General features: G+C 38.9%; 2 protein-coding genes across 2 annotated transcripts; both read left to right on the forward strand.

Annotated features, from left to right (window-relative positions):
* Positions 1–700: 700 nt before the first annotated feature.
* On the forward strand, positions 701–5,823 carry LOC137283899 (sodium-coupled monocarboxylate transporter 2-like). The gene is made up of 7 exons (XM_067815575.1): positions 701–1,072; positions 1,785–1,850; positions 2,374–2,425; positions 2,821–2,888; positions 3,567–3,721; positions 4,914–5,043; positions 5,707–5,823. Exons 1-7 carry the CDS (start codon positions 701–703, stop codon positions 5,821–5,823), a joined length of 960 nt encoding a protein of 319 aa, XP_067671676.1.
* A 2,724-nt stretch (positions 5,824–8,547) lies between these two features.
* Positions 8,548–11,456, forward strand: LOC137284700 (sodium-dependent multivitamin transporter-like). The gene is made up of 4 exons (XM_067816613.1): positions 8,548–8,618; positions 9,868–9,968; positions 10,746–10,864; positions 11,325–11,456. The coding sequence occupies exons 1-4, from the start codon at positions 8,578–8,580 to the stop codon at positions 11,454–11,456; spliced, it is 393 nt and encodes a 130-aa protein (XP_067672714.1). The 5' UTR covers positions 8,548–8,577.
* The last annotated feature ends 1,913 nt before the right edge of the window (positions 11,457–13,369 follow it).

The raw sequence follows: 13,369 nt of genomic DNA on the forward strand, positions 1-13,369 counted from the left end.
TGGCGGCACTGGTCGGCAGGAACAGATCCCAAAGGCGAGATATCCAGGTGTTCTGATGAACGTTGAAATGTCCGGCAACTGAAGACTGCGACTCCTCAGTTTCAAGGCGACCTATGGTGATTGTTTAGATAGATGGCACTCAGTCGTGGCATGATTATTTCAATGGAAAATACACGTTTGCCTTTTTTACAGTGATTGATATCACATGCGTTTCCGCTTAGTTGCACGTTAATGTTGCAGTGCATGTTTTCTCGGTGAATATTTCTTCCAAAGCTTCTAATGCAAAGGAAGCGAAAAACTGCAACTATTGGCGCTGAAACTGTTTACAATCACGCAAAGAACACGTTTTGGAAAGAAGGATTATAGTATATGTATGTATTGTTTTGCTGCAGCTACATGCTCCTATTCTCCTCAAAACCACATAGCCGTTTTATTTTCTTGAAGAGTGTAATACCAAACAAAAATCGATAACAATGCAATGTTGAGTTTGACAGGGTATCTCCTTTGTAAGACATAAATTATATTGCTCGCAAATGTAAATAGCAGGTCGTCGAAAATCATGTACAGGTCAGAGTTGACAGCAAATTATTGTCGGTGATGAAAGGTATGCATATTCAACAACAAGAATGTATTATCATACAATACTGTATACTGTTTGTATATGTTGCAGGAAACATAACTGTACTTGGAAAATCCCATCATGACTGTCGAAGAAAGGTATAGCATTAACACTGGAAAGATTCAAACTTTCGGAGTGGCTGACTACACCATTACCGTCAGCATGTTAGTGGCTTCAGCCGCCATCGGGGTATTCTACGTCATCAAGGACCGTCACCATAGCAACGTTAATGAGTATCTTTTAGGTGGACGCCGGATGCACTACATCCCCGTGTCAATGTCCCTGCTGGTGACGTACCTTTCGGCTTTGTCGTTGCTGGGAGCTCCCGTGGAGGTGTACAGAAACAACACCATGTTGTTCTGGTTTGGCATCTCTGTTGCTGTCGGGTGTGCGGTTGTTGGTAGAATCTTCCTACCCTTCTTCTACCAACTCGGCATCACCAATGTCTTCCAGGTGAACTACCTGATAAATTACCTGGAATTGAAACCATACATTAAACTACGTTTATAACGAAGAGGCGGATATATCGAACAAATTGTGGTTGTTCCGTCCACTTGCCTTACATTTTAGTCGAAATGCTTGTAACAAACTACGGGTATTATGAAATAGAATTAGCAGTCCTTCTGAGTTCGTTGTAATCGGAGTTATCGCCAACTACACCTGCGTATTTCAATGTGTAGCTTACTCTTAGTGACACTCTTAATTATAACGTGTGACATATTTGTCCTCCTTGATGAATTTCGGGAGAAAACAGACTAAAGATGCCAGGGGTGTAGCTACCATTATGAAAAAAAGATAAGAAAATTAATAAAAAAAAAAAAATAAAATAAAAAAGTCCGGGTTTTCACACATATTATTGTTGGTAAAAAGGTTGGACAAGCCCTCGGTAATATCTTAATATAAAGCTTAGCAACCTATCAGGCTTATACAGAAAAGCTTGCTACGCGCATGGACATGAATATGTCTGTCTCCGAATGACAGTGGTATTTTTGGTGGGGTAGGCTTGTATAATATGTCAAGCCCGTTTCTGCTTTTACCCGACAATGGTAAATGCGGAGTAAACCCTGACTATTTTATTGCGTTATGATCTATGATGGTGTTGATTTGTACGGCATTTACATTGTTGTGATACTTAAAACATGTGTACTCTCTTTTTCTTTTTCAGTACTTAGAGAAAAGATTTGACAAGCGAGTCCGAACACTTACACTGACATGTTTCCTTATCCAAGCGGTAATCACAAATTCACACATTTTACTTTTCATTGCCGTGTAAGACAATCGGTTAATGCAAATAGACAGTTATTTCAAAGATGAATAATTAAGACATTTGTTTTCACCACGTAGGATTGTAGGTGTGTCAGTTATTGCATCTGTTCTCTCCTGTAAACAGGAATCGCAAACACAATGAACAGGAATAAAGTGCGAATGAACAGGTATTTCAGTGCGAATGGGAAATGATGACGTTTACCTTATGCATTTGCGACAAGAGTATTCGTCAGAATGACTAATACTATTTTTCTCGATAGGAAAACGGATAATTTCAATTTTAACTGAAGATAAAGATTTCGCTGGGCACATCAGATTTAATTCCCAATTACTATTTAAATACGGGTGCAAAATACAAACTGACGCACTCTAAAGCTTCTGCCATACAAAATGAAAAGTTTCGAATCCTATTCGACTTTCCTCGTATCACCACAATAATTTGTCCCTGATACCCTGATTTTTCATCCCATTTATAACTTTCTTCGCAGCTTTTCTACACGTCTGTAGTTCTCTATGCCCCGTCTCTAGCTGTCAGTGCAGGTAGGAATGAATTAGCAAAACACAATTTTATTATCAGATTTAAGCGTTACTAAGACTATTTTAATGAATATTATGATCAATGGTCTGAGTACGGGTGCATGCAAAACAGTGAATTCGAAGTATCTTGTCACAGCAAAAATAAAACGAGTATTTTAGCACCGTATTTTCAGTTACTCTGGCCATCAAAGACGATAGTTTCGCTACCGTAATTCTTAGCTGGTGCTAAAGCAAAGTAGGCGGGACGGGTTTAGGCCAAAATGCAGCGATTGCTCAAAGTAATATTATTCGAACATAACTCTGTTGGCAGTCCGTTATTCAGCATTGCACTTTTGTACAGTACATTAACAGCCGAACTATGTCTTGCAACAATCGCATGGGCAGCTGTTTTGTTACAGTGACCGGGTTCAACGTCTGGGTTATCGTCATTGTAATGGGAGCAGTAAGCACCATATACACAGCGATGGTGAGTACAAAACAAAACATTTGACCAAGTGTCTTCGTGTGGAAAAGAAAGGTATTTGCAGGTTAACCTTAAATATGGTGAAATATTGGTACTGTGGAGAAGTCAAAGAACCCCCTTCCCAACGCTAAGGATTCCTGTGAAAATTACGTCTCCTGTATGCAATGCATGCTATCCATTGAATTCCCAGGGTAGATCCCAGTATTACCCATTAGTCAAATTTGTTGCATTCTGATTGGTCAATAAACAAAGTATACGAAACCCTGTCTTCACGGGTTGTGCAAATGACTTCGAACTTGAATGGAATGTGGCTGCCTGAAAGTTTATCGTTTGGAAATTTTAGAGTTGGCGTATGTAGTTGAGTATAAAGAGAGTAATGAAATTGTTGCCATGATTTCCTCTTTATTTGTTTAAAAAATAATTAAATGTTTATCCATTTCACTTGCAAAGCTTTTACAAAAGCTCAAATTCTACTAGCATTTTTCATAAGCTAAGACATCCCTAGTTATCTCCCCTTATGACCTTTCAGTAAAAAAACATGTGTGCCTCAGGAAACACGAAATTTACAAGGCTCTTGCAGTCCCGGTATTACGACACCTGTATCCAGTATTTGCCACCCGCTTGATTCCCGTGAAGATTTCTAATTTCCTGCGTACATGTATTTACACATATCCCCTCTAGGGAGGAATGAAGGCTGTGCTGTGGACGGACACTCTCCAAGGCAGCATCATGATCATAGGCTGCATTGTCCTCGTTATCAAAGGCTCTGCAGCTGTTGGTGGATTCAGCGTCGCCTGGGCAATCGCCGAGAATAGATCCCGGATCAAGATAGACGAGTAGGACCCACCTGAAGTCTTATCATCTCAACATGTGTTTTAATGTCTTAAGCACACCAAAAACTACTACCACACCGTGTACAAACATATTAGTGTGTCTCACGGTTCACAACAAATTATGTGATTACCTTATGAGGTTTAATGTTTTGTTCCTTTGGGAGAACATCTTATAGTATCGTTTCGTCAGTTTCTGATAATGATGTTCTGTTCACTGAATGGACGTGTTGCTGATTATCTGTGTTGCTCAATCTTCAAAAATGAAGGTATATCCGCGAAGATAGACGATAAATCATTCATTCGTCACCCTTGTAGTTTCAGCTTCGATCCGAAAACCACGCATTCGGTTTGGGCCTATCTGTTTGGAGCTGGAACTATGTGGGTGGGAACATATGGTACTCAGCAAGCGGAGGTGCAGAGGGCACTGTCTTGTTCAAGTCTCAGAAATGCACAGATGTAAGCCAAGTTCGACTACAGTCGCCAGGGGCTGAGGGGGTGGTATAAATCCAGCTATGGTCCATGCAGGCAGCAAAAGTACTGTTAGTACCCATGGTCTCCATGGCCCCTAGTGTGGCGATCTACCTTCAGTTGTTGGCGATCAATGGCCCATATTTACATTGTACTTTTAATGATATATGCTAGCTAATTTATACTCACTTTGTGATAATCTAGTAATTTTACTGACATTCGTTGACATGGGTTTATATATTATATGTATGTGTTATGAATTTAGAACTAGTTTTAGTCACGATATGGCTGAAATATTCCCGATGTGATTTAAATCGATGTAACTCACTCACTCCGATGTAAGTTGGAGAAACTGGCTCTTCACTTACAGGAGCATTACGATGTGGAGAAGTCGGAGGGAATCGAATGCTTTACTTACAGAAACATGCAGTTAATTTTCGTCATGTTTGCACTACTGACACTGGATCAGCTACTGGGTCAGCCAGAAATCGACACTGGAGAGTTTGTGAGGTGACATGGAGTTATGGCCGATGTTCCAAAGCACCCGTGTGATTACCGTTCATCATGAAATGACACCAATTTATTGCACTCTTTGCAAATTTAGAAACTATCAGAATGTAATGGAGGCAAATTTCAAACGGAATATGCTCTGAACACTTATAACCTAAATAGCCCATCTGGTATCTGTTAAATCAAACACACTTTCTCACTTCTTGTTGGTTTTCAGAGCTCTGGGAATCAATGCAGTAGGCTACATCTTAGTCTATATCCTATTGGTGATGGTTGGTGTCATCATGTTCGCCTTCTACAGCGACTGTCACCCCGTCAGCTTCAGCATCATCGACAAAGACGATCAGGTACGTCAGAACACAGGCGTACAAAAAAATTGTTTCATATTAAGTCACATGCTAGTTTTAGTTCTATACCTGTGATAATCTACAAAATATATTTTATATTTTAAGTGCAGTTATTATCAATTTGTAATTGGTTAAAGTTATGATATGGATGAAATATTGCCGTTGGTCACTATAAATCATAACTCTTAAATTTTGAACAGCATTATGGGTATTATTTCAAGATAATGATATGGAATATAGCATATGTGTAATTATTTAAGAAAAGCTAGTATGTATGTTTCCAGCAAGAATTAGTGTAACTATATTATTTTGTGGTTATAAACGTTGGCTTAAATGCATCGTGTATGGTATTGGCTTTTCAGTTGTAACATTAAATGAAGAGTCTGCGTGTATGGTAAAAAACAGTTACTCACTCCTCGACTGCTTCCTGGGTATAAGAACCGTGTGTGCACATGACATTATTTGATCACATTTCCTGGATTTAACATTCGGTTTTGTTTATAACACGACCTGCAGAGCTATTTTGCATTTCCGAAAGACCATGTTTGACAATACCCCTCTATGAAGGTACAGTCATGCTGAGGGTGGTGACTAATTGAGAAGTTACATATTTCCTAATCACGTTATAAAGGTATCTCTTAATTTGAACATATCTGTCTTCAGCTGCTTCCACTGATGGTGATGGACATCCTAGGAGATGTGCCAGCGTTGCCGGGACTCATCATATCGTCCATATTGTGTGGGAGTCTTAGGTATATGCTGTTTTTGAGAGTCAGTTAATGTGAGAGTCTCAGGTACATATTCTGTTTTGGAGTCTCCGTTACGTAATACAGGAGTCTCAGGTACATAATATGGAAATCTCAGGTACTAGATGTGGGAGTCTCTGGTACATAATGTAGGAGGCTTGGGCACATAATTTAGGAATCTTAGGCACTTAAAGTAGGAGTCTCAGGTATATAATGTTGGACTTCATGTTGGAGTCTGGGGTACATGGTTTGGGAATCTCAGGTATATAATGTGGAAGTCTCAGGTACTGGATGTTGGAGTCTCAGGTACATAACATAATGTGGGAATCTTCGGTATATACTTTAGGCGTCTCAAGTACATAGTGTTGGTGTCTCAGATATATAATGTGGGAGTCTCAGGTACATAAAGTGGGAGTCTCAGGTACATAACATAGGAATCTCGGGTTCATGATATTGGTGTTTCTCTGTTTTTTCAGTCATAATGTGGGTATCTCACGTACATAACATGTAATCCTCAGGAACTTAACTTATGAGTACCCGGAACATAATGTGTGAGTGGGAGCATTGGATTCATAAGGAAAGGGAAAATGTCAATTATTAGGGATCTGACGCAGATGTTGTTTTTTCTTCAAAGGTTCATCCCTTGGGGTATTCATAGGGACGTTTATGTTTCAGGTAAAACTAGACACTATATGGGTTCCACAAAATAATACATCGATCCATAAGAACAAGTTTGTGAAAAACACACTACGCGTTGATATTTTTGATCAGCTGTGTACTCATAATGAAACATCCGACTCACACATTTTTTCCGCGTTTCTGTTTGTCTGTAGTACAATTTCAAGCATCTTGAATGCTCTTGGAACAGTGATACCGGATCAGCTCATCAAGCCTCACTTCCTGAAGCACCTGTCAGATAAAGGCGATATGAGACTTGCTAAAATTTCAGGTAATATATGAAAGGGTTTATTTTATCTGCCATTCTGTCATTATCTGCCATTCGACATTGATTAAATGCAGCAAATGCAACTATAAATATACAAAACTCTTGTAGAATACAACTAGCCTTTATGTATTCAGGTGTTAAGTATTAAAGTATCCTCAGTGATTGATCGATCGATCGATCGATCGATCGATTGATTGAGTAAGTCGCTTCAGGCAACAGCCCCACAATATCACGACGGGAGATACTAGAAATGGGTTTCATACATTGTACACAGGTGGGGAATCAAACCTGGATCTTCGGGGTGACGAGCAAACCCTTTAACCACTATTCTACCCCATAGCCCCTCATCAGTATGTAATGTTTGAAATAATATGAAGAATATAACTGATGTGGATCATTATTACATTTACATCCCGATACATCATATTACATTATGACATTCCGATATATCATATTACATTATGACATCCCGATACATCATGTTACATTATGACATCCCGATACATCATAACACGTTATGACCTCACGATGCATCATAACACATTATGACCTCACGATGCATCATATTACATAATGATATCACGATGCACTTTTGTAAAATGAAAGTATAGGATATTCTTTAATTTCTTCTGAGTAGCATATTTACTTTGTATGTTAACAAGTTGTCTGACGTTCTTTTTACCCAGTGCTTATTTGTGGGGTGACAGTAATCTGCGCGTCATACATCATCTCTCTACTCGGTGCGCTATTTCAGGTGAGCATGCATTAATAGCAGGTTTGTTATGAACAAACAATTCCAAATATACGATTCTGTTTGAATTGATCCTTTTCGATTTGTGTGATGTACAGTTCTAATATGTTCTGTGTTTAAGGCTGCAATGATGATAGTTCCAGTCCTGCACGGACCCATGGCGGGTATATTCTGTCTTGCAATGTTCTGCCCATGGGCGAATGCAAAGGTAACACGTATCACATTTACTCGTGATGTCGATATCAATCCCGGAACGGAAATATGGCAGGACCATTAATAAGATAACTCAGACATTAATAGATTGTATATAGGAGATTACAAACTTTACATTTCCCAAACAGCTATCTAACAAACTGTTGTGAAATCATTATGTTAATGCTTGTATATAAGGCGTTATATGATGCTCTCCTTAGATAATTTGTCAAAGGGACGGTGAAGAAGCCGAAAGGTTAAAGCATGGTATGACTGGAATATTGCTGAAAGTGTCAAAGGCTAGAAATTTACTCAGTGCGTGTTTTTATAGGGCATTATGTACATTAAGACTTTGATACATCATACATTGTAAAACTACATTAATACATATTCAATAAAATGAGAAAATTATCATCGGTTAACTGAGATTATACGGCTCGAAGCTGTGAGTAAAATTATATAAAAATATAACTCTTCACCGTTGAAACGTTAGAAGGACGTCAGATTTCCGGTGTTTCATACAATACAACTCATTTCAGAGGAAAATTGTCCATAGCATAATCAAACATGCAGTGTACATTTTTTATGAAGACCATGCTTAAGACTATTAGTTTATGGCATGTAAATATTTCATACTTCATTTCATATGTTTCTTTCCAGGATATATTCTATCCCTTGCTTTCGCGCGAAATATTTCATGCACGTACTTAATTTTCTTTAAATTCGTAAAGGGGGCTGTGAGCGGATACCTGACTGGGATCTTCATCACAGCATGGATCTGCTTTGGAAGCTTTGCGAACAGATCGTCATCACATTCAGTTACCTTCCTGACTCACGGCTGTAACTGGAACGTCACCTACTCCAACAATGTAACTTCAGAAACTACAATAGGGGCCGTGATGTCACATGTGTCAGCAAACACGTCAAATACGGAGTCAGAGTATGTTACTTGACTGCAACACAGATCAACCAACCTATACCAGTCCTATTCTTAAGATTTATTTACAAATTTATGATATCGTGTTATTTATTTACCTAATCGGGTCACATGGAATAATTATCTATAGAAAAAGGATACACTATTCTCATAAATGTTCACACATTCTAGCATAAGTAGTGTCATATTGATAATTATATATCGAGCATTGCAGACACAAAACAAATAACGGTCAGTGTTTAATTTGAGTAAAAAGTAATTAATGTCAGTAGATTATTGATATTAGTTTCTTGTGATAAAATGTAAAAGAACACATTGAGATGAGAGTTTCTTAATTTAAATTGAAGGCATACTTTGAAATGGGCATCTCTTTCGATATAAGCTGTTGGCAGACATGTATTTGGCCATTCTTCTTTCAGTTTATTGAAATAACCAGCATCCATACTGTCATGAGGAGATGCTTATTTCAGTTTCGTGTTATATACATATATACATCGTTACATACAGCCATACAAACATACCGAGGTGCATTTTCTGTTTCTTTAGCAAAGCTCTAGACGGTCTTTCAAATGGAGATAATTCTAGACATTAGCTGTAGACAGACTTGCGTTCGGGGATGGGTTATTTTCAGTGTCTTTACACAGTAGCAGACAGACTTGCATGCAGAGATTCCTCTTTCAGTTTCTTGATTAAGTAGCAGAGAGACTTGCATGCAGATTTTCCTCTTTCAGTTTCTTGATAAAGTAGCAGACAGACCTGCATGCGTAGATTCCTCTTTCAGTGTGTTTTTTTAAGTAGCAGACAGACTTGCATGCGGGGATTCTTCTTTAAGTTTCTTGATTAAGTAGCAGACAGACCTGCATGCGTAGATTCCTTTTTCAGTGTGTTATTTAAGTAGCAGACAGACTTGCATGCAGAGATTCTTCTTTCAGTTTCTTGATTAAGTAGCAGACAGACCTGCATGCGTAGATTCCTTTTTCAGTGTGTTATTTAAGTAGCAGACAGACTTCCACGCAGAGATTCTTCTTTCCGTTTCTTGATTAAGTAGCAGGCAGACCTGCATGCGTAGATTCTTCTTTCATTTGCCCGTCATGAGTATTCAGACATGTTCTTTCAGGGAAGTGTGATGAAAGGAAACAGAACTCCATCTGAAAATGGTGTCATTGGTCTCTGGATATTGGAAAGATCTGCTCGTTTCTTCACAAAGTATCGCCTAGAGATGCTCTCTAGTCATCTTGTATTTTGTTAACAGAGATCCCTTCTATCCGATGTATCGTCTGTCCTACCTCTACTACTCACTGGTTGCAGCTGTGGTAGTCAGTTTTGTGGGAGCCATTGTCAGTTTGTTGACAGGTATATGACATATATGACCTTTGAATGGAGAATTATATTGTGAGACTGGGATGCTAAAGCACCCCAGCAGTGGTTTGCATTTTCTTGTTGAAATATTTGAGAATAATTTTCCACGTCTAGCATGATTTTCAAGAATGAAATGCGGAGTATAAAATGCAGACACAGTTAAGTCTATTCAGTTGTACTCATTAACTTGGGAACAATAAAAAAAGAAAAAAAATCTATTCATGATGTAGTGATCACAATACGAGTTTGGTTACTACAATCGACAGTTTGTCATACAAGCGCCCCTCCGGTATTTGTTTGCTTCGTTAAAGGCAATCTTAATCTACAGACAGTTATAAAAGACCTTTGACCACTACCTACATAATTAAACTGATTTAGTACAAGGAAAAACATTTCCTCTCTGACAAACCAATATATTTTTATGTTAAACCCGTTTAATGCCAACTAATATTTTAGACCGAGGCGCCTTAAACTTTTATCGACGAATGTTGATACATTTGATAATAACAAACGCTATTCTCCTTATCATCAAACTCGTTCTTCCAACTTTTTGGTCTACAAACAGTTATAACCATTGTCTTAAGAGTGAACATACTCGTAAGAAGCTTCTGTGAAAGAAAGGTTATTGGCGTCATTCCATTCCATTGTGACGACGTGGAGATGAATGACGTAACGATTGTCTGCGTGACAACTCATGCTGTTTAATCACAAATATACCATCATTTGAATATATGCATTTTATATACACTACATAAACCCTTTACTCGATAGGTCCTGTGAAACCCGAGTCCGTGGATCCTCGTTTAATCTGTCCATTGTTTGACAAGCTCTTCCCCTTCTTACCGGAACGTGTTCTCAAACCTCTGCGATTTGGCATCAACCATAAAGGAGTGCGTATTGCGATTGAAACCTAGCACAATAACACTAAAGTCTTCAAAAATTGTTTGGGTTTCAATTGCAAAAATGAGGACTAGGTTGAAAGTGATATGTTGCTCCATAAATCACGTAATATTTACCATTTGTATTAAAGAATAACACTCGTAGTTATCTAGAATTTGTCTTAAGCAACCCATGCTTCTTGTAAGAGGTGGCTCACCGACCTGTGTGATCAAGCTCACTGCTGAGTTGGTTGGTTGATAACTTGTTTATCATGTTGGTTATTACTGAATTATCTGGTGCTGACTGGATTGTTTACAGACAACGGACTTATAGCTGGGAAATTGCTGAGTGTGTGGTCAAACAACTAACGAACTTTACCATCCTGCAACACATAATAGTGAAGTAACTATATAAAGATTGTAGAAACACATAAATACCAAAGGTGTTTACATGAACTATTGGTGTGTTTAGAAATATAGTGAAGCTGCTGCAGATCAGGCCGAAGATAAAGACGTCGCCATGATGAAGGACAAGTTCATATCACACACTGCAGAGAACATGGATGAACACGCTGAAGATCCAACTTGGAATAAAAGATTGTAGAAATTGTACATAACTGAAATTGTGTTAGTAGGATGTAGTATAGACTGAATTTCATATTTGAACCGGAATATGTTTGGTTGCCATGAATAATTTTGTACTGCGAAGGGTCTTGTCTACATTTTTGCAGTTTCGGTGTTGTTATTGATGTTCGATTAGCAGTGTGTTGTTCAAGAAACAGCCCAGTTTGTATGTATCTGGACATACTCTTACAAAGCATGTCATTGTTCCCACTATACCATGAGCACCTGTTGGTGAATTACTATATAACAGTGATGACACCTAGTGTTTATAAATGATGAGTGTACAGTCAAGACCAACGTGACACTTATAAAACAAAGGGCCCGTGAGGATCCGAGTAAGAACTTATCTTCAGTAGCCCATGCTTGTCGAAAAAGGCGACTGACGGGATCGGGGAGCGGGGGTGGTTGGGGCGGAGGGTCAGACCTTTGGAACCAATTAACACATGTCATCGTATCCCAGTTGCGTAGATCGATGTTCATGCTGTTGATCACTGGATTTTCAGGTCCAGACTCGATTATTTACACACCGCCGCCAAATAGCTGGAAAATCGCTGAGTGTGGCGTAAAACCTAACTCACACACTCACTTAAGCAAATGAAAGGCATTTTGGTACCAGCCAAGCAACACAGGAACATATGTTACAAGTCAAATAGGGACTTTCATCTGTCATCATTATGTCATTCATAGATAATATGACAATAGGTACACAACCGATAGCTTTCTCACGCACATTTTGAATTTGAGACAAAATTTGATTCAAACTCTAAATGGCATACTTAAGAATTACACGTTTAGTCACGTATAAGCTTGAGCTAGGTTTCCACAAAATCTGCCGACCCACCAAAGAGATGGGAATATAACTGCATCTTGTCTCTAGCTCGTTTTATAGCTAACTCATATCTAAAGGGTGAAATAGACCTGTTGAATTTGTTCCATTCGTCAGATACATTTCATGTTAGCACCTGTAATGGTCTAAAGGTGTGTAATTTCAATTTATCTGACAGGAAACACATAATTAATTCCATCTCACCACAAGATCAGCTTGAGATACAGAAGTAGTTGTGATGTTACAGTGTAAATGTCGTGTACATGTTTTCGGGATTGGCTCTATTTTGGAATGTGCTATTGCCAGTTTTGTACGTTTGTTTGCTTTTATTGTTTTTAAATAAACTGTCTATGTTATTTTCCTTCGTCTGTGTGAGAGATCCATCCCCAAAGCGATACCTTTGTGCAATATTAACATCGATAGAACACCACTAAGGACTTTACCTAACTTTACCCGTCTCTCGTGAAAGTCGAGAGTAAACACTGATTCGTCAAGAAAAATCACCTTTTGTCCAACGTCGATTGTCCAAAGACGGTGGTTACAGAAGATTTCGCACCGTCTTGACATGTACTCACCTGTCAGTAGCCTGGCGCAACCGATCCCTTATCTCAACAGCAGTTTGCAACGAGTTTCATAATGCCAGCAGTTTTACTTATCAACCCCGGGCCTGAGTCATTGCCCATCATTGATCATCGACCTGATGTGTTTGTTGGAATGGGGCATGAAACCGGGACATTTGTCACGTCGATGCTCAGCCAGTAAATGTCCAGGACAGGTTGTGTGTTGTTGCTTAAGTGATCTTCTTGGCCAAATTCTCGGGTTTTAATCTGTCCGAACAGCCATTCCGGAGAGGGATCAGTAAAGAAGGACATTTAACTAATGCTGATAAAGTCTTCCCACCTCGCCCATCCACGCCTACAGTGTACACAATGTGTCCTTTAAACCATTTTCCTGTAACGCCACGATTGGGAATTTGGGCACAGACACATAACCAAATTGGGAATCAAACCCGTGCCTTTGTCGTGATGAGTACGCATGTTTAACTGTGGCAGACTCAAATGTTTATG

This window comes from Haliotis asinina, chromosome 5 (assembly GCF_037392515.1).
Source record: "Haliotis asinina isolate JCU_RB_2024 chromosome 5, JCU_Hal_asi_v2, whole genome shotgun sequence".
NCBI classification, from domain to species: domain Eukaryota; kingdom Metazoa; phylum Mollusca; class Gastropoda; order Lepetellida; family Haliotidae; genus Haliotis; species Haliotis asinina.

Coding starts and splice junctions, on each gene's coding strand:
- LOC137283899 (XM_067815575.1), top strand. CDS start 701: ATGACTGTCGAAGAAAGGTATAGCATTAACACTGGAAAGATTCAAACT. Junction 1,073..1,784: donor GCATCACCAATGTCTTCCAG/GTGAACTACCTG, acceptor TTTCTTTTTCAG/TACTTAGAGAAAAGATTTGA. Junction 2,426..2,820: donor GTCTCTAGCTGTCAGTGCAG/GTAGGAATGAAT, acceptor GTTTTGTTACAG/TGACCGGGTTCAACGTCTGG.
- LOC137284700 (XM_067816613.1), top strand. CDS start 8,578: ATGTCACATGTGTCAGCAAACACGTCAAATACGGAGTCAGA. Junction 9,969..10,745: donor CATTGTCAGTTTGTTGACAG/GTATATGACATA, acceptor TTTACTCGATAG/GTCCTGTGAAACCCGAGTCC. Junction 10,865..11,324: donor TTGGCATCAACCATAAAGGA/GTGCGTATTGCG, acceptor TGGTGTGTTTAG/AAATATAGTGAAGCTGCTGC.